Source organism: Trichogramma pretiosum, unplaced genomic scaffold (assembly GCF_000599845.2).
Source record: "Trichogramma pretiosum strain Unisexual culture from Peru unplaced genomic scaffold, Tpre_2.0 scaffold65, whole genome shotgun sequence".
Taxonomy (NCBI): Eukaryota; Metazoa; Arthropoda; class Insecta; order Hymenoptera; family Trichogrammatidae; genus Trichogramma; species Trichogramma pretiosum.
In genome coordinates this window covers 668456-687328 of record NW_019641689.1, presented here as the reverse complement: position 1 = coordinate 687328, position 18873 = coordinate 668456, and the positions used below count along the sequence as shown (strand labels likewise).

At 35.6% G+C, this 18873-nt stretch overlaps 3 protein-coding genes across 4 annotated transcripts; 1 reads left to right on the top strand and 2 right to left on the bottom strand.

The window, feature by feature from the left end:
* Positions 1-6465: 6465 nt before the first annotated feature.
* Positions 6466-11134, bottom strand: LOC106650990. The gene is made up of 3 exons (XM_014369316.1): positions 10566-11134; positions 9524-9709; positions 6466-6585 (listed from the first exon to the last, which is right to left on the bottom strand). The coding sequence occupies exons 1-3, from the start codon at positions 10644-10646 to the stop codon at positions 6466-6468; spliced, it is 387 nt and encodes a 128-aa protein (XP_014224802.1). The 5' UTR covers positions 10647-11134.
* A 4368-nt stretch (positions 11135-15502) lies between these two features.
* Positions 15503-17836, bottom strand: LOC106651102 (multiple inositol polyphosphate phosphatase 1-like). Of its 2 annotated transcripts, none has more exons than XM_014369459.2 (9): positions 17786-17836; positions 17312-17520; positions 16945-17255; positions 16738-16863; positions 16526-16670; positions 16352-16452; positions 16180-16289; positions 15915-16106; positions 15503-15828 (listed from the first exon to the last, which is right to left on the bottom strand). In XM_014369459.2, the coding sequence occupies exons 2-9, from the start codon at positions 17478-17480 to the stop codon at positions 15669-15671; spliced, it is 1314 nt and encodes a 437-aa protein (XP_014224945.1). In that variant the 5' UTR covers positions 17481-17520; positions 17786-17836; the 3' UTR covers positions 15503-15668. The 2 variants fall into 2 exon arrangements, with proteins under 2 accessions (XP_014224945.1, XP_023317529.1); XM_023461761.1 differs by lacking the exon at positions 17786-17836 and adding an exon at positions 17716-17747.
* A 1-nt stretch (position 17837) lies between these two features.
* Positions 17838-18870, top strand: LOC106651103. The gene is made up of 2 exons (XM_014369460.2): positions 17838-17982; positions 18144-18870. The coding sequence occupies exons 1-2, from the start codon at positions 17928-17930 to the stop codon at positions 18800-18802; spliced, it is 714 nt and encodes a 237-aa protein (XP_014224946.1). The 5' UTR covers positions 17838-17927; the 3' UTR covers positions 18803-18870.
* Positions 18871-18873: the final 3 nt, after the last annotated feature.

Sequence of the window (18873 nt, the reverse complement as noted above, 5' to 3'; positions counted from 1 at the left end):
AATTATTGATGAAACAAAATACGTTGTCGTATTATAATTATAACTGTGTAATCGACGAACGAGTGATTTTTTGCAAATAAATTATAAATATGAGTCACCTACTTCAGGTTGATCTAATCTCGTTTTAATCTCACGAGCTCGCTAGACTCGTGTCGCAGTGTGTGTGTGTGTGTGTGTGTGTGTGCAAGCGTATACATGGCACTCTTTGTTGTCTTTGACGGTCTTTGTGCTCTTCGGGTACATGTGTGAATTCAATATACACGAACAAATAGACACTGTATACGGGGTCGAGATAAGCTTTACACTAAACAAATTATATAAGCTGATGAGGTTATTGTATAGGAGCCCGAGGACGAGACGGGGGCGGGAGAGTCGAGGGTGTAAACACGAGCCTCGGCAACTTTCGCCTACTCGCGCGCGCGCTGGGCGCAACTAATTTTCTCGGTGCTCGCGAGCGTTAATCTAATCCGATCGACTATGACGCTTGAGTCTCGCTACTACTTTTATTATATATACTGTACTTGGTGTGCGCCGCTGCGTGCTCCTGGGCGATCAATCGCGATTAGTTTATATTGCAAATTATGTTAATTTTATTATCCGTATACGATCCACTGCGGGATGATGAATTACTTTTGTTGTGTCAAATTTGATTCTTATGCAAATGCAGTACGACTATACTCGCTTAAAAAATTATTTTTATCTGCAAAGTTAGCTGAAAATTACTACTAAACATTTCAAATTATCTAACCATTCAATTTGCCATACGTATACTAGTATTGTATTTTCAGCCAATAAAACTTGAATAAAAATGCAATATCGCGTGGCTTTATTTGAATATACAGTGTATTCCAATCTTTTCAAATCGACAGGTTGGATATTGGGTTTTTATCGCGTCAAAAAAAGTAAATTTGATCCTGCAAGGTCTAACTTTCATATTATTTACTGATGTAACTCAGAAAGCTACAATACTTGCGGACTAGAATATAAAATAGTTGGCTTTTCAACGAGAAAAAAAAAGAATTAAGAGGGCAAAGAGAGCAGTCCGTTGTCTGCAAGTCTGTAAAAGTTGGCAACATAACGTCCGACTTGCGGGCTCTTTGATTGACTGACAGCATCGTTAAATTTAGTATAGGGCTTTTTATCTTTCTCACTTTTTTTCCTTTAGCATAAAGCGTCTGACCCAGTGGCGTAGCTGTACTACTTGAAAATCGGAGCAAGGCAGGCGCGCGCGCGATATAACGTGCTCGGAGAGCTTAAATATCGAGGCTCAAATTTTCGGTGGATATAATGATCTCTCTGTGTCTCGTAATAACGCAGTTTCTCAGTCGCAGCGGCCTCGACACACTGAGAGCTCAAGACGTATTTTGGCCGCGCACGATGCGACGATAATAACATGTAAACGCGATGCGATGCGCTTCAAGATTGTCGTCGTCGTCGTCTCCGACGGAGACACTGCTGCTGCTGCTGCTGAACAAAAGTGTGACGGCAATTTCCAGCGTTAAGGCGCTTTATTGCCTCCGATCGCCCGAGCTTTTATTATATTGCCTCGTGGGAGAGATCTCCTCGGGCTTATCAGCCCACGGGCTCGACAGCTCGCGATATACCTCGACGTTATATAGGCACTAGTTGCTGTGTGCGTCGATCCTATATATATGTATGCCACGCTACTCAGGCCTCGAGTCGTAAGCATTACATAATCGATATTGATGCTTGGCCGCGCGTGCATACATGTGCCTGTGCACTCGTAACGTATGTAGGTTCATTTTCCTGTAATAGGAATTTTCGGAGCGATAAAAAAAGAGTGCGCAGGAGAAAACTTTTACGATTCATTGTTTCCTGCGACCGAACTTTATGCCTATAACTTGAAAATTACATCAATTTTTTTAAATTTTTTCCCGAGCATTTTCAAAGATCTATGATGCCTCGATGGAACACCCAGAGCGGCGCGGTATTCAGACATTTTTTTCGTTTTTATGAACTGCGTGGAGCACTCGAGCGTGGCATTCTTGATTTCGAGTATTCACGTAGGCATAGTATAGCGGCGCAGAGATAATTTGCAATTCAGTTATGCCCCGCGCGTGTCTATGTCAGTGCACGTGCGTGCGCGAACGTATACGGACATAATACTGCGGAATATCTGAATCGATTCATCTCGAATCATCTGCTTATCAAGTATCCTTTTATGCGTTAGTACTGCGCACCGATATATGTACACGTGTGTTTGCGCGGGCAATACGTATATATGCGCGCATATATCGTATATAGCTGCAACACGCGGAAATTGTCAAAGTAAATTGTAATCACAAGCCATTTCAACTAGTGTACCCCCGCGTCTACAATCGACGGCATGATTGGTTTTAATGATATACATCACTTGCTACTACTGCCGCTGCTGCTGCTGCTACACCGACAAATATCCAACTGATGTATTTGCCTCGGTGCTTGGCCCAAATACGGCAAACAAGTTTAATTCAATTAAAGCCGAGTTTATATATTTTTCAATGTAAATATTATTATCGGTATGAAACGAGTATTAAATTATTATCAGAAGATTTTTGACCCATTAAAATAATTTTATTCAACATCCCGCAGTTGCATTTCGGAGTAGGAAAATTAATCGAATGATTCAAATATGAATTAATGAAAATCGTTAAATGATAAGTAACAAGTGTGAAATTATATCAATGCACTTGAAAAATTTGAAGCATACAAAAGATAAGTAGAAGTTTTTAGTGCGTATTTAGAGTCTGCTCGTATTAGTTCTGAGCTAGTAGTTTCGTTGTATACACTTGTAGAATATTTCCTGAAGTTACCGTGTCGGAATGCAGTTGCCTCGATAAATAGCTCTGGCGTCGGAACTATATACTCTATCTTAAGTTATGAACTTTGACCATAAATATAGTGGATCTTTCGATAACGCCAAATATATACAGGGAGAGAAAATGGTTTACCGTATATAACGCTTTATTCTCCAAGAACTTGAACTCATAAAAAGACACGATGGATAATGAAAAGTCAAATTCTAAGAGAAACTTAATTTTCGAGGTAATTGAGTTAGTGCGTGTTATAATTTCATTACACTTTCAAGATACTGTAACTAGAATTAAATTAAAATTTTCCCACGTGTTTCCAGAAGTATCTACGAAAATTTTTAAAAAGCTTCCTGAATATAATACATTTTATTGTCCTCTATATTTGGTAGCCTTTTGGTGAAATATTAAGCAGAAGTTCCAGAAAACATGCTTGGAGGTTTTGTTTCCTTCTTCGTTTCTTCTTCCCTAATAGGCTTCAATTGAGTTAATAATGTAAATTTTTTATAAGGTTTAATATAAAGACTTTATGTGCCTATATTGATACTTTAAATATTTAGAACCATGTATTATGCAAGTTTACATTTTCTTTTATTTTATTATTTACAATTTGTTATTCTGAGTGAGATTAGTTTATACGCAAGTTTCAAAACTTTGCCGAGTCAAATTTGTAAAACCTCAATTTCACTGTTATTCAAATTCAACGCAGCTACCCGGATGCGCATGCAATTTCTGCAATGAATAAATTGTACACAAAAATTGAGTGTGTTTTTTAAATAATAAAATCAAATTTATAAATAAATTTTATGGAAATTTATTTGTTATTTTTGTGACGTAAATTGATGTATTGGTGTTGGGTGGTTCTTTACACATTATTTTTCAATTGTGCTGAAGTCACTAATTACTTCGACCAGATGAGCCATGGATGCAAATCTTTTTGCCTAAAAATAAAATAATTTTCAATTGAAGGTATTTTATGTAAGGAAAATTGCATCGTTAAATATTATTAGTCAATTCTCAAGTTTTTCTCTTATGAATATAATTCACCACAACCAATGTAGCATACTTACTACACCCACTCATCTTGTCAACTTTAAAATAAAATAACTTTACTACTATAATGTCATTAACGTACATTGCATTTGCAAATAGTGCCAAAAAGTTATTCAGCAGGTTTTGTAGTCCTACAAAAATTACCGTAATTAGTATAAAATTACTGTCATTCGATTTTTTTATTCGGTGACATTGAAACATTAAAGTAAAATTTCTTTAAGGTTAAGGTATGGGGTGAAAAACGAACTCAAAAACGATTAACCAGCAATGATTGTTACACGTGCTGGAGACTGGGGTTGGCCAGGGCCGAGTCGCACTCACTCGTTTCTATCTGCGTTCACTGTTTAGTTCGGCCCTCGTGCCTTTGCAGTAGAGTTGGGTTGGGTATGTATCTGTGTCTTTGCTCTGTTTCACGCAGTCTCGCGTCGTGCAAGTTCGTGCGTGTATAGCGTATGTGTATAGTCAGTACTCAGTGCACGTCACGACGCTACAACGTGAACAACAGAGAAAAAGATCGCATCGACTGCAAAGAGTGATTCAAGCAAACAGTGTCAAAAATATTTTATATGAAAAAGTGACTTCGTGTTGTATGTGAGTGCGCAAAACGATGTTCATGTCCGATGAAAGTTTCGATGGCAGAGATAAAGCAAGAGGTGAAATCGACGACGAAGACATGGATATGGATTACCATGGCCAACTGAACTTGGCAAAACTGAAGAGCTTACGGCATACGACCAATTGGGAGATCGAGACAGAGCGACATGAATTTCTCCGCCGACTTTACCCGTTGGTCAAAGATTGGAAGGGCCCACTTCCCGATCTTCGGGACATATTTCGGCCCGAAGAAATTGATTGGCTTCTCGCAGAGTCCGCAAAGTCGGGTCACTACTATGATGAGCTAACTCCGCTCGTCAAATTTGTGATCAACACCGGCTACAAGGACAAGCCTGACTTTGATAAATATGGCATGCCACTGTTTCGTCGCACCACACCAATACATCATGCGAACAAACTTCCTAATGCTTTTATCATTTCTGATCTTCTCAGAATATACGACAGATTCGACGTGAATTACACCGACGAGTCTGGGCTCACACACTTGCACGTGGCTTGCAAATATGGTTGCGACGATGCTGTCCAAAAAATCCTCGAGTTTGGGCAGGAACCCAATTGTCTCTGGCAAGAAACAGGTGATTCGCCGTTACACTTGGCTCTGGAGCACGGACGCAACGAGTTGATCGAATTACTGCTACGAAATGGCGGAATCCAAATTTAGCCAACATTAAGGGGTTAACTTCTTTGCACATGCTTTGTGTGGGATGCAATGATGATGATTCGGCGGCGGAGATGTTATTTAAGTTCGGCAACGATAAAAATCAAACGATGCAAATCGACGCTCGAGACATAGTGGGTAATAATCAATTGCACTTGGCCCTGAAAAGAGGATGCTACGAGATGTCCGAATGGCTGCTGAAAAAAGGCGCTGATCCTAATTTGGCCAACGCCGAAGGACTGACTCCTCTGCACATGATTTGCAACAACTATTTACATGCCAACTTGGTGAAGATATTTTTTGAGATCAACGACGACCTTCAACAGACGGTTCAGGTGAACGTTCAAGACCAGTTGGGTCGGACACCTCTACAACTAGCTGTAGGAAATTTTTGGCCGAATGAGGTTGATATACTCTTAGATCGTGGTGCTGATTTGTCTAGCTTAGTATTTCCCGCTGAGAGTTGCTTCGACAAAAGATTTGAAGCAGGAAGATATAGAATGCTGAGAACATATAGATTAAAACTACCGGCTCAAATGCTAGACGTCGTCGAGCGCTTAGAGAAAAGGGGATACCAGATGGACCGATGTGGCGCTTTAACGATTATTAAAATATTCACTAAGTGTGAATGGTTCATGGAGTCGTCGGATCTTGTTCAACGTTTGTTTAACGACGAAGAATTCGTGATAAACGCGAAAATATTCATGATTAAGCCAAGTCTGTCGCTCTACGACTTCCTACATTTACGACCCAAAGAGGCAGCGAAATTACTCTCATATACGGACTACTTCAATTCCGCGGTTAATGTTATTGTTCACTGCATACGAGACTCTAGAGCTTGTTTTGAGTATCTGTGCGAGGTAATGTCGAGAGGATTTTTCCGACGTTGGGCACTGGATTTCATCTTGGAGTTGACACGTTACCGGCTGCCCATTCTTTGCTGTGAAGAAATCATCGAAAATCTAGCGAAACAAGATTTATGTCGTATTTGCTTGGCAGCCGCCGATTTAGGTTCGTAATGGCCTATAGCATTCTCGTAACCACTACATACTTCAAAAAAGAAAAAAACTTTTTGACAGTACAAAATAACTGCTACTCAAACAAAGCATGAATATAAAACATGTGTCGGTGTAAAAATAGTATAACTTTGTTTTGCTGATAATTCACTCACAGCTTTGCTGAGTTCAATTTGTAAACCGTCATTTAAATTTAAATAATTTAACTATACACTTATGAAAATTCTTCAACGAATAAATTGTATACGAAAATTGAGTGTGTTTTTTAAATAATAAAATAAAATTTACAAATGAATTTTGTAACAATTTATTTTTATTTTTGAGTCGTAGATTGATGTATTGGTGTTAGGTGGTTCTTCACACAGTCTTTTTTAATTGTGCTGGAGTCACTAATTACTTCAACCAGATGAGCCATGGATGCAAGTCGCTCTGCCTAAAAATAAAATAATTGTTGACAATTCAATTCAAGCTATTTTATATATAAAAAACTACATCGTTAAATATTATTTAAATAGCAATCCTCACGTATTCTCCTTATGATTATAAAATACGAAAATTCATATAATATTTTACACGTACTCATATTATCCACTTGATAGTAAAACAAATGTACTACTCTAATGAAATCAATTTGGATGTAACTATAAGTACCAAAAAGCTAACTAACGGGCTGCAGTGTCATAAAATTTTTCAAGTCTATGCGGTAATTTCTTAATTTAAGTGTCATTGTAATTCCATGTTTTAAATTCGAGTTTAAACAAGATTATATTTATTATATTGATAATAAAATTATTTTACTAACGAAAACTTTATTTTATTATTACTATGATTTTTAGAAAAATTTCGAAATCTTTCTTGCATCATTTTATTATTACCTTGGCTTTAAAATTACCGTCAACGTAAAGGCCTTTAAAACTTAACTTTTTTAAAAGTGAGATTCTGTCGGCGTGCTGGGTAAAAGGAGTTAAGCCGTGAAAAACGAGTATGAGCGGGTTCGACAATCGAGATATTCTTTCGCGCGCTGTAATTGGCCGATGCCTCTGGAATGTCCAATCGTTCTCTACTGCGATGAGCGCAGCGTGAACAAAGAAGAAGTTACGCATCGAGTGCAGAAGTGATTCTTGTTAAGAAAAAGCAAACAGTTCGAGTTACATAATCGACTATACTTAATTGTGTGCATGTGAATGTGCCGATGATGGATGTGTACAACGAATTATCCGACGACAGTTTCTACGACGAATCTGACACAAGCAGCGATAGCGATGACTATGCCATTGAAGAGGTGGATCATCCTAACCAAAATTCTATAGAAAGGTTAATAAGTATGCGTGAAAAGGTCAATTTAGAGATCGAAAAAGGGCGACACGAATTTCTCGATCAAGTTTGGCCTTTAATCAGACGTTGGGTGGGCGAACTTCCAAATCTCCGAGACATTTTTCGAGAGGAAGAAATCGAGTGTCTTCTCACGGATGCCGCATTGAAAGGAGGGATTTTAAATCCTGATGGAGAACAGTTCATACAGTTTGTGGCTCGAAGTGGCTACAAAAATGTGCCCAAAGTTGATGAAGACGGCAAGCCACTGTTGCTTCGCACCACTGCAGTGCATCACGCGAGTAGAAAAAAATTTCATATGTGGAAAACAGCGGTCAGTGAGCTTTTTAAAATATACGATAGGTTCGATGTGAATTATACCGACAAGTTGGGTATTACACATTTTCACGTGGCCTGCCTATCTGGCTGTGCTGAAGTCGTCGAAAAATTTCTTGAACTCGGCCAGGATCCTAACTGCCTCGAGCCAAAAACTGGTAATTCGCTTTTAAACTTGGCCTTGAAGAACCAAAACAAGGAGGTGGTCGAATTGCTGTTAAGAAATGGAGCTGATCCAAATTTAGCTAATGCCGAAGGATTGACCCCTCTTCACATTATTTGCGATACGGCATACAGCGACGATGACTCGATGGAGACATTCTTAAACATCAACGAAGATATCCAGCAAACGGTGCAGATCGACGCCGTAGACGCGTTGGGCCAAACACCATTACACTTGGCTATGAAACGCCGGAACAAGACAACGATCGAATTGCTGCTGAAAAATGGTGCCAATCCGAATGAACCCGATTTAGAGGGATCGACACCTCTGCACGTTGTTTGTAAGTCAAGATACGAACATCATGAAGTGGCGAAGCTATTCTTCAAGATCAACAAAGAACTCGAACAGCCGGTGCAAGTCAATGCCCTAGACAATTTCGGTCGAACACCACTGCAATGGGCAGTCCTGTGTCTTTTGCCAGATACGGTCCATGTACTTTTGAATCGTGGTGCAGATCTTTCTACCTTTATTTTTCCCCCTGAGAATGACTTCATCAAGATATTTAATCCACAGTATGTTTCGGGTAATTTCGATTCCAAATTGAGGTTAGCGTCTGGCGCGCTGTTTGTCATCGAGCGTCTTGAAAAAAGAGGATACGAGATGGACCGAGGCGACGCCTTGACGATCATGGCATTATTCGCTAAGTGGAGATTGCTCGAGTATTCGCAGGATCTTGTTCAACGTTTGCGTGGCCGCGAAAAGTTCGCGACAAGAGCGAAAAAGATAATGATGAAGCCGAATCTGTCGTTCTACGATCTGATCCAGTTGAGCCCCGAAGATGCGAAAAAATTACTCACGTATAAAAATTACTACAGGTTCTCAAGTGGAGATCCGTGCAACTTCTCCGATAGACATGAAGAGGCTTGTACCATGCATCTGTGCGAGATAGTATCAAGACGATTTTTTCGACACTGGACACTAGAATTTTTCATTACCTTGACGCGCTACCGGCTACCAATTCTATGCTGTGAAATGATCATCAAGCAGTTGATGAATAAGGATTTATGGCATATTTACTTGGCGGCTACAAACCAAAGCTTGTGATGACTCTTTCATGTCCATAACCATTATTAATACTTCAAAGAACGAAAACATTTTCAACAGTAAGAATTAACTGCATTTCGAAAAAATCATAAATATATTTACACAATCATTAGCTTTGTTACATATTTTAATATAAGAACAGAGTTATAGTTTTTTTTGTAACGCTCCAACTGCTTTCCAACGCCTTTTCTTTTAAAAATGAGTGTTACAATTTAAATAAAAAAATGTCATTCATTAATTTGCTTAAATTTTAATTTTTTGTGTTTTTTTATTTTAGTTATATTTATATAGTCATAAGGAAGTTTCTCATACTTTTTTTTTCTCACAAAAGTATGAAAAATTATCATTGAAAATTGTTTGAGAACGTTCAGAGGACTTGTCTAGCTTCGCCGTGAAACAAATTTATAAATAATTGCTCGATATGATCAAAGGACAAACAAGGATAGGTTCTGCTTACCTTTATTCGATCTCTGCGAGCCGCGTACAACATCCAAATGATATACGTGGCCATTATAGCGGCAGGAATGCAAATTCCAGCTATAGTTGACGATGCGCCTCGCGCAAAAATGTGAAAGAATCCAATGAGAAGAATGACAAAGGCCGCTGCTACGGCGACGTAACGTCCAGTACGCCTTCGCTCCTCCTGCTCAACGTTATCGTCGTTGCGAGTAAAAAAACCAAATAAATAAGGATTTAATACGACTGAGAGACTTTTTTGCGATGCGTTTTTATTTACACGCGGTGGCTTTCAACGATATTACTTAACATTTATCTTGACAAAAAACTTGAATGGGCTTAGAGGACCTTCAAGGGAAAAGAACTAATCGTAACTTTTGTGAAAAATGTAGAGTAATTTGCATCTGCGTTAAGGTCCACTCCATTTGTCAAAAAGAAAAATAACCTTCGAATGCTTGTTTTTTGCTCTTCCCACTAACTGCGCGTTTACGCAAATCATGAAAAAGCCTGTGTACATAACGAACTATAAAAAGTGAATGAAAATTCATGCTACCAACACAACTTTTTTATTGACGATTCCACTCGGTCATATATGCTGAAAGCTTTTTAAAATTATAATTATTTTTTCACTCGGACTCTTTTGACACTCTTAAATCGAAACAGTGAGAATTTCGCTATAACTTGGTGTACTTTTTAAATACTACTATATAAAAAAAGTTGAGTTAAAATTTCATAAATTAAGATCAAATGTATAATGGCGCACCAAAGTATTAACGAAATCGTTTAGATGGTATATCTTGATGTCAATAATATTGGAAAATGAGAATTAAAATAAGATTACATTTTTTAAGGTTGGTATGAAATATACGTCAGTTAAATGTAATGAAAAACGTTTCCTCCAAACTCCTACTCAGTTTTAAAAAGCCAGCGGTCCAAAAAATGTGAAACAAAAAGTAGCCACCCGTGAAAGTAGTTTTGTATTATGCGGCAAATAAATAAAACGAGTTAGGTACGACTCATGCGATAGCTTACAAGTAGCGCACCTTGTGATAATAGCTGTTTTCACTTAATTCATCGTGTGGATGCAGAATGTGTCGTGTCGATGTCACCGACTGCGTCTGCATGATAGAGGCCTGCCCGCTGCAGTCCTCCGGCCAGTGCAGCAGTTTACGCCAACGGTATATATTGTCGCGTCCGGAATTCGATTGTAAGCCGCAACGATCAATCAATTTTCATTCGACTGGCTCCAACAACTTGATTTTGCGCAACGCCCAAGAAAATGGCACGATACGTTACAGATATCCGCTCGAATTGATTTTACTTGTTTTTGAAGCAATGACATTTACTTAGTTCGGTAGCGCGATCGATCATGTCCGAGCGATAATTGAATAGTCTGATCCGTAAGATCAAAAAATAGCGCCTCGTGCTGCAGCGGCAACGCTCCGCATACTATCGATTCGTTGCTGCTAATTTTCTGCGATCGCCGAGGTACTTTTATTTAGGTACCCGCGAAGCGACGTCGAGCCTGTGTAGCTATTTGGCAAAATAATAACAAACAAACCATGTTGCGAGTCTGGCACGATAATACGCGACGGCGCGACGTAGTATTTGCGTTTGCAATTTTGCAGACACCTACGACGGAAATTGAACTTCTGCACGGAACAATCTGAAAACAAGCCATCTACGAGCGGAGCGGCATAAAAATTCCTCTCGTATATACGCTTTTGTACGTGTACGTGTGTATGTGTATGCCTTGACCAAGCAGTAATTTACGGATGTTTTTTTTCGAATCAAAAGCAACGTGCTGGTCCGCCCCGCGCGCGCGTTCGCAAGCCGAGAAAATCGACAAGTTCGGAAGGAATATTTTTCACGTTGCGAACAGATGCAATCTCGTTGCAATCGAATATCTTTTGTACCCGTACGTGTGTATGCAGCAGCTTGATTCTCTACCGATGTTTGCTTTCTTTTATTTCTATGGCCGAACGTGCGCGCTCGAGCTTATTTGTTCGGCTAAAAGAAGATGTGTTACTGCAGTTATAAATTACGTTGCTCCAGACTCCATGCAAGCTTGTTTATATCTTATACATTTTGGACAACACCAGTCGATTGATTATCTACTATATATTTGATAAAGCATTTTTAACCAGTCAATTATCGAATTGTTCGACTTATCAAATACCTAAGATTATTATAGCACCCGTAATGAAAATTCTAATTTTTAACATGGATTTTAAATAATTACAATTTTTTTATTCTACTTGTTACTTGGATGAGTAACTAAGTCATAATGATTGAGTTAATATTATTATTTACTTAGAACAAAAACAAAATAAAAATTGAAAAGAAATATAAAAATATACAAACATGCTTATTTAATATAGTATGTAGCCTTGCGAAACAAAGTTTCAATACTCGGAAAAACTCGAGAACTTGAAAAACAGGGATGCCCTAAAATTAGAGTACTCGACTTACTCGAGTCGAATTTTTTCGGACCCTCACACACCCCTCTACTAATTAGCAATTGTGCTCATTGATTCAATAATGGTCATTTTTATTTCTATTACATATAAAATTTTTGAACCAAATTGAAAAAACAGATTAGAGTTAAAATTAAAAAAAACATATTGAAAAATTTTGTTGAAAAAACGTTCATTTTTCCTTTGAACTCTAAATTAATAATAAAGTTTTTCCTATTAATATATTTTTTCCCGAAAACTATCGATGTTTAGTTAAATATTTTATAAATAATTGTGTAAAAAACGGTTGTTTTGTGTTGAATGTACGAAAAAGTTTTTTTCTACATCTTACTAAGCTTCATCGATGTCCTAGGGGTAAGCGAATACCGAACCTTATCAAAATTTCCAAACACATTTTTTTTAATCGAAGAAAATTATTTTTTTCATTGTTTCCAAATTACTTTATTACCATGCAGGTGATTTACAAACAATCGTGATATAATTAAGATTTAATGTAGAGTAGCAGTGTTACGTTCCAGTTTACAGTTACTGTAAACGTAATTCGAAAAAAATTATGAGAGTTTTTACTACTTTTAAAAAAATTTAAAAAATAGTTATTTGGTTTTAATTAAATTATGAAATGCTTCCCACGTTAGTTATTTTAGATATAACATATTTATTACCCCCATTGTTATTATTGATAACTTCTCTTTGGTCGGATTACTTTGCCAGCACGTTTATCAAAATCTCATTATAGCGTATGTTTGATCAATTCAGGCTCGCGTATGAATATTCGGGGATTATCAAAATTCACACTTCCAAATAAGACATGCAAAAAACATAATAAGTGCACAATAGTTGAACGCTCAATGCGCAATAGTTCACGTGCAATGATAGTTGAACGTTCGAGGTTCAGGTAATATACAATCATTTTGTAATTTTAGAGAAAAATGTATGCATGAGTATCCATATATTTACAACTGTGAGTCATCATTTCTTCTTGCACTCGTCGCAAGCTAAATCTTAGTGACCCTTGTGGACTGTCTTTTGGTGTTTTCTCAAATTGCTTTGACACCCAAACATCTTTTCGCACTTGTCGCACACGTAATCTTTGCGACATTCATGTACTGTCTTTTGGTGCCTGATCATATCCGATTTTTGTCCAAATTTTTTCTCGCAATTTTCACATGCGTAATCTTTGCGACTTTCATGTACTGTCTTTAGATGGGAGAGCAGGTTCGATTTCCGCGTAAATTTCTTCTCACACTTGTCGCATGCGTAATCTTTGCAACCGTCGTGTACCGTTCTTTGGTGTATGAGTAAAGTCCCTTTTTGTCCAAATTTTTTCTCACACTTTTCGCATGCATAATCTTTACGACCTTCGTGGACTGTCCTTTGGTGAACAAGTAAATGCTGATCAAATTTAAATTTTTTCTCGCACTTGTCACACGCAAAATTTTTGCGACCCTCATGGACTGTCTTTATGTGCAAGAACAAATTGTATTTGTATCCAAATTTCTTCTCACACTTGTCGCATGCATAATCTTTGCAACCGTCGTGTACTGTTCTTTGGTGTATGAATAAAGCCCCTTTTTGTCCAAATTTTTTCTCACACTTGTCGCATGCATAATCTTTACGACCTTCGTGAACTGTCTTTCGGTGGACAAATAAATGCTGTTCAAGTTTAAATTTTTTTCGCACTTGTCACACGCGAAATTTTTGCGACCCTCATGGACTGTCTTTATGTGCAAGAACAATTTGTATTTGTATCCAAATTTTTTTTCGCAATAGTGGCATGCATAATCTTTGCGACCTTCGTGTACTGTCTTTTGGTTGAGAAGCATAGTCTGCTTAAAACTAAATTTCTTCTCGCAATTGTCGCGTGTGTAATCCTTACGACCCTCATGGACGGCCTTTATGTGCATGAGCAAACTATGTTTTTTTCCAAATCTCTTGGTGCACTTTTCACATAAATAATCTTTGAAAACTTCGTGGAATATCATTTGTGCCTGAGTAAAGTGGATTTATTTTCAAATTTCCTCTCGCACTTGTTGCACCTAAAATCTTCGCGATCTTTGTGTACTAATTTTTGGTGTCTACTCAAATGACTTCGGAACTCAAATTTCTTTTCGCACTTGTCGCATGAGTAATCTTTTTGTTCTTTGTGAATTTCATCTCGGTGTGTTATCATACTTGATTCTAGCATAAATACCTCCTGACAAATATCATCGATGTTTTGTTTGTCGTCCGAAACGACAATGTCGTGTTCACTTGAACTGTCGTTAGAGACAAATTTCTCGAAATTCTCTTCACTTTTATTCATTTTTGTGCCTAAATTGAACGATAAATCCTTCAACTTAGTGCCACGGAAAATAAATTAATAAAATTTATCTTTTGGTGTTATTGCTTTGTTTCATCGGGAAAGACAGCATTCAAACTAATTTTATTTTACTAATAAACATGATCAGTGTTCGTGGGACGATGGCAAAATCATTTATTATCATATTGTTTACAATTAAGGACGTTGGGGACCTTTGGGTCAAGATGGGTCACGAAGTTGAAACTTCAGGATTTGATAGTTAAAAACCCTTATAATTTTCTCCCGCAATTTCAGCTTCGTTTGTCGAATTAAATTTTGTAAATTTTAATTTCAAAAGTACACTTTTTGACATGGCTAACATAGAAGCGCACAAGATATTTCACACGATTTTAAGTATAACTTGTGATAAAGATGGAAGATCGTGACCAAATTTCACGTAATTAAAGACGAAGTTATGACCTTTCAAATGGTATCGGTTATATTGTATATTCACGAGCATATTTCAAAGTAATTTTATAAAAATAAAAAAATTTCGTGTTTGCTCTACATGCAATCTGACTCGCGAGCCACCTAGTCAAATCAAGTATCTACCTTCCGCTGTTTCTTGATAGTTGCTGATTTGAATTCGGTTGCTTCCCTAACGTCCTTAAGGGGCCAATTTATCTGCTTATATGTTATCCTTACAATATTTGAAAACATTTAAAATTGTTACTTGTTGACGACTTCTTCGATGAATTTCTTCCGAAAAAACTGCCGACAGATAACATCGAGATCACCCAAAAAACATCGAGTAAATAGCTCTTTATATACACGCATAATAAAAAATGTTAATATATATTCATTCAAAAATTTGCCATCCATACGCCATGAACTGATTTGGGATTATTTGGAATATTGATTCGAAGAGCCCGATTTACAGAAGAGAGACAATTTTTATGACAATATTTAGGTTTGCAAGATTAAACAACATTCTACTATTTCTGAAGCCATCGACGTATATTATAGTGACATACCAGTGCTTCTGGACAAGGATCAGGCCGATATTTATTTTATTCTAATTGGTATTAGTTTTGACTTCATAGACAAGGATTCGTCACAATCGTTATTTATCATGTATTCTTGCATTGAATTTATGTTTGGTAAATTTAAGTAAATACTTCAAGAAAGAGCAAATTAAAATGGGAGTTAAGAAATGAAATGTATCTAGAATCAACACCTTGAAAAGTTGTTATTTTTAAACTGTAACAACTATTGAATATTTCAAATATTTACAATAAAAAAATAAGTTTCATTAGTTTTTCAACATCTAAAGTCAACATATAAAAATATATACAATCATTATCATTTATATACATTTATAACTTTAACTTTTAATTTTCGCAGACAACATCAAATTTACAATCTTTCGCAGCTGCTGGAAATATATCTTTCATAATAGATACAGGACATAAACCTTCTTCTGGACAGCCAGGTATTTGTGCAGGACGTTCTTGATGTAAGACAAGAATACTAGGTCCTTGTTTATCACAGCTAAAATTAAATTTTAATAAAAATGATTGATCATTGTACTATTATCAGTGTTAATCAGTATCAATAATCATCAGTATTGAACTTACTCATACAAAACAAAAGCTATATTGCTGGCAAAAGCATCAATAAGACTGCTTCTCCAATTTCTTGAAGAATTGATAGGAAATGTATCATGAGTAAGTACTTTTTCATCTTGAGCAATTCCAAGAATAGACAAAATTTTAAGAATAGTTCCTGAATGTGAAAAGTAAGCTGTGACTAAAGTCTCATCTTCTTTGCTGAAAAATTAAATATTAATTACACTCAGACAAATAATTTGTAAATGATTTCAAAGAAATGTGCTGTACATACTCAAAAAATGTAAACATATCATGTAAAGCTGGACATGCTTGTTCATAATTAAGTTTGTAGCCATAACTATCTTTCCAATAATACTTCAAATCTTCTGCATACTCTAAGACCTACGATGAAGACTATTATGAGAAATTGAATTAAATTTGAAAACTATATCTTGAGTTCATACGTTTAAGTCATTGATTGATAGTAGATCGCACCATGGTGAATTTTCAGCTTGATTAAAAGCAGTTTCAAAACCACACATCATATAAATAAGTCTAACATGTGCTGTAAAAGTTGAACAATTAATAAATAAAATTATTAATATTCTTTAAAAACAATAAAAAAATTATAATTCTACCATAATCAAGTTTTAAACCAATTTGCTTTGATACATCTTTTACAACTTTTTGCACATAGTTACTTTGTATGAATAGATCTCTTTCTTTTTGGGTTTTTGGATTATCATGAACTTCTTTTTGCCATTTTTTACATTTTTTATAGAACTGTAAAATAAAAAGTATTATAATATATTTAATTAATAAAAAGGCACATAAATAAAATTAAATTAACTCTTAAAATTGGATCTTTCTTTTCAGGTTGTTCAAATACAACTTTTTTACTTTGATGTTGTCCAAATAGTCCCATGACAAATGATTTGGCACTTAGCTCTGTTCGTTGGGTAGCAGTGTATTTGAACTATATAAAAAAAGTTATTGTAAATTAGTGAATTTTAATAAATCTAAAAAAGTTACTATTTTTGCTAATAAAATATTGTACTCTGAATAAGTTTTTTTCATAATCATCGGGAAACAATTCTGGTAATCTAGCTTGCATTCTTTCAGCAAGATCAATTAATTCATTCTGTCCTTCTTCCGCTAAATTCATAGCTTCTGCTTCTTTTAAATTTATAGTCCACCTCTCAAGTTTTTCAATAAAATCAGCTGATAATTTTGATTTTCCATTTTGATAGTTTTTAATAATTTGTTTTTGAATATCAGGTAAAATTTCAGTCATAGGTTTTATGAATTTCCTAGCAGGAAGTCTTGTTCCATGTCGAATCATTAACCATATTTTTTTTTTAGTGCATCCTAAAATGAATATTGTTATTAATGCATATTCTTAAATAAATATTTTAAATTATTACCTGCAAACTGGAGTTGGGAATCATTGTAGTTGGCAACAAATCTATACGGTGTCATAGTACTAGATTTGCAATCAGGTTGATTGCTATTTTTTAAACATTTTTCACTAGATGCATTTGTTAAGTAAAATACAAAAAGTTGTAAAACCCAAAAAAAAATTCTGCTGTCCATAATTAATTAAAATTTAAACTATAGGAAACTTCTAAGGGATCTGAAAAGTATATGAAATATATATAATAAATGTTTACATTTTATATTGTAACAATCTGTTAATCAATCTTAAAAAACTTTCTAATCAAAATCATGTGATTATTTAAAATAAAAAAATTAAATGTTATCTAATCTATTTTAAATTAATTGCAACCGGTGGATGCAATCATGAAAATGATAAAAATATTAAAAATACAAAATTTATAATTGTTCTCAGTTCGACTAATATACAATGGTCTTGTTATGCAAAAAATTTTGGAAATTACCTAAACATGGTTAATCATGAGTGAACTGATAGCAGACGCTTATTTATGTCATGCTTCATGATACCTCGTAATGTCCAGGTTCTGCGTTACGTTTTCTGTTATAGACGCATGGATCTGGTAAAATAATAGTTATTCTAACACTATGGCTGTTAACATGTTATCAAAAGCCTTTAGGCAATTAAATATCAGGAATCCAGGTAATTTATTAACTTGAGCTTCTTTAAGTAGTATTTCAATTTTTTGCAATGACATGCTATCAATGCATAACCTAGTTTTACAATAACACTTTTTAAAAATTTAAATTTGGACGTCAACTTATGAATTCAAATGTTCACATTTTGTTTTTTTTTACTTTCAGAATTTTTCATAAAATGTCAACCAGTTACTCAAGTTAAACTGCCATTCAAGCCATCATCGGATTTATTGTCTAATCCAGAGTACACCAATGTTGAATCTTTGAAAACTAATTTTTCGATTACCTGTCGATCTATTGAGTTAAACTTAAACATAATAAAACCTCCACTACCAGTCAATAAAATCATAGAGTGCCCAATTCTACCATTACTTCAAATTGATAATCCATTAAAAAACCAAAAAGAAATCAATGAAATTAATTCCAACAAAGTGATTGAAATTCCCAATGATACAAATATCATTGAGAAACAAGCAGTAAGAATGATAGTCATAAGGAGAAAGAAAATAAAGAAGCATAAAAGAAAGAAGTTTCTCAAGAGAATGAAGTTTGTTATTCGAAAGAGAGAGCAAAAAAGAAAGTTGAAAAAAGAAAAAATTTTCCAAGCTAAATTACAAGACATTTATCAACAAGCTGAAGAATTTGATGCTAAGGCGTATGTTGCTTCACGCATTTATCTTCACCAAAGAGAATTGGTACCTACTAGATATAGAGGTGAACTTTTACCTGAAGACCAAGTAAAGGAATTTTTAAGACAAAAAGCTGAAAGAAAAGCTGAAAACCGTCGTAGATGTACGTATAGAATTAAGTTAGAAAATGATTGATTTGTGTAAGTTTTATTTATTATTATTTTAACTACTTTGCAATAAACAGAAAAAGACAAATCTTACTCTAT

What these genes read in the sequence shown, in the direction of transcription:
- LOC106650990 (XM_014369316.1), bottom strand. Translation starts at nt 10,646, where the DNA reads ATGCAGACGCAGTCGGTGACATCGACACGACACATTCTGCATCCACAC. An exon ending in AAAACAGCTATTATCACAAG is followed by an intron (nt 9,710 to 10,565) that starts GTGCGCTACTTG and finishes AACGTTGAGCAG; the next exon opens with GAGGAGCGAAGGCGTACTGG. An exon ending in CTCGCAGAGATCGAATAAAG is followed by an intron (nt 6,586 to 9,523) that starts GTAAGCAGAACC and finishes TTTTATTTTTAG; the next exon opens with GCAGAGCGACTTGCATCCAT.
- LOC106651102 (XM_014369459.2), bottom strand. Translation starts at nt 17,480, where the DNA reads ATGGACAGCAGAATTTTTTTTTGGGTTTTACAACTTTTTGTATTTTAC. An exon ending in TATCAATCAATGACTTAAAC is followed by an intron (nt 16,290 to 16,351) that starts GTATGAACTCAA and finishes TCTTCATCGTAG; the next exon opens with GTCTTAGAGTATGCAGAAGA. An exon ending in ATAGCTTTTGTTTTGTATGA is followed by an intron (nt 15,829 to 15,914) that starts GTAAGTTCAATA and finishes ATTTAATTTTAG; the next exon opens with CTGTGATAAACAAGGACCTA.
- LOC106651103 (XM_014369460.2), top strand. Translation starts at nt 17,928, where the DNA reads ATGGCTGTTAACATGTTATCAAAAGCCTTTAGGCAATTAAATATCAGG. An exon ending in ATTAAATATCAGGAATCCAG is followed by an intron (nt 17,983 to 18,143) that starts GTAATTTATTAA and finishes TTTTACTTTCAG; the next exon opens with AATTTTTCATAAAATGTCAA.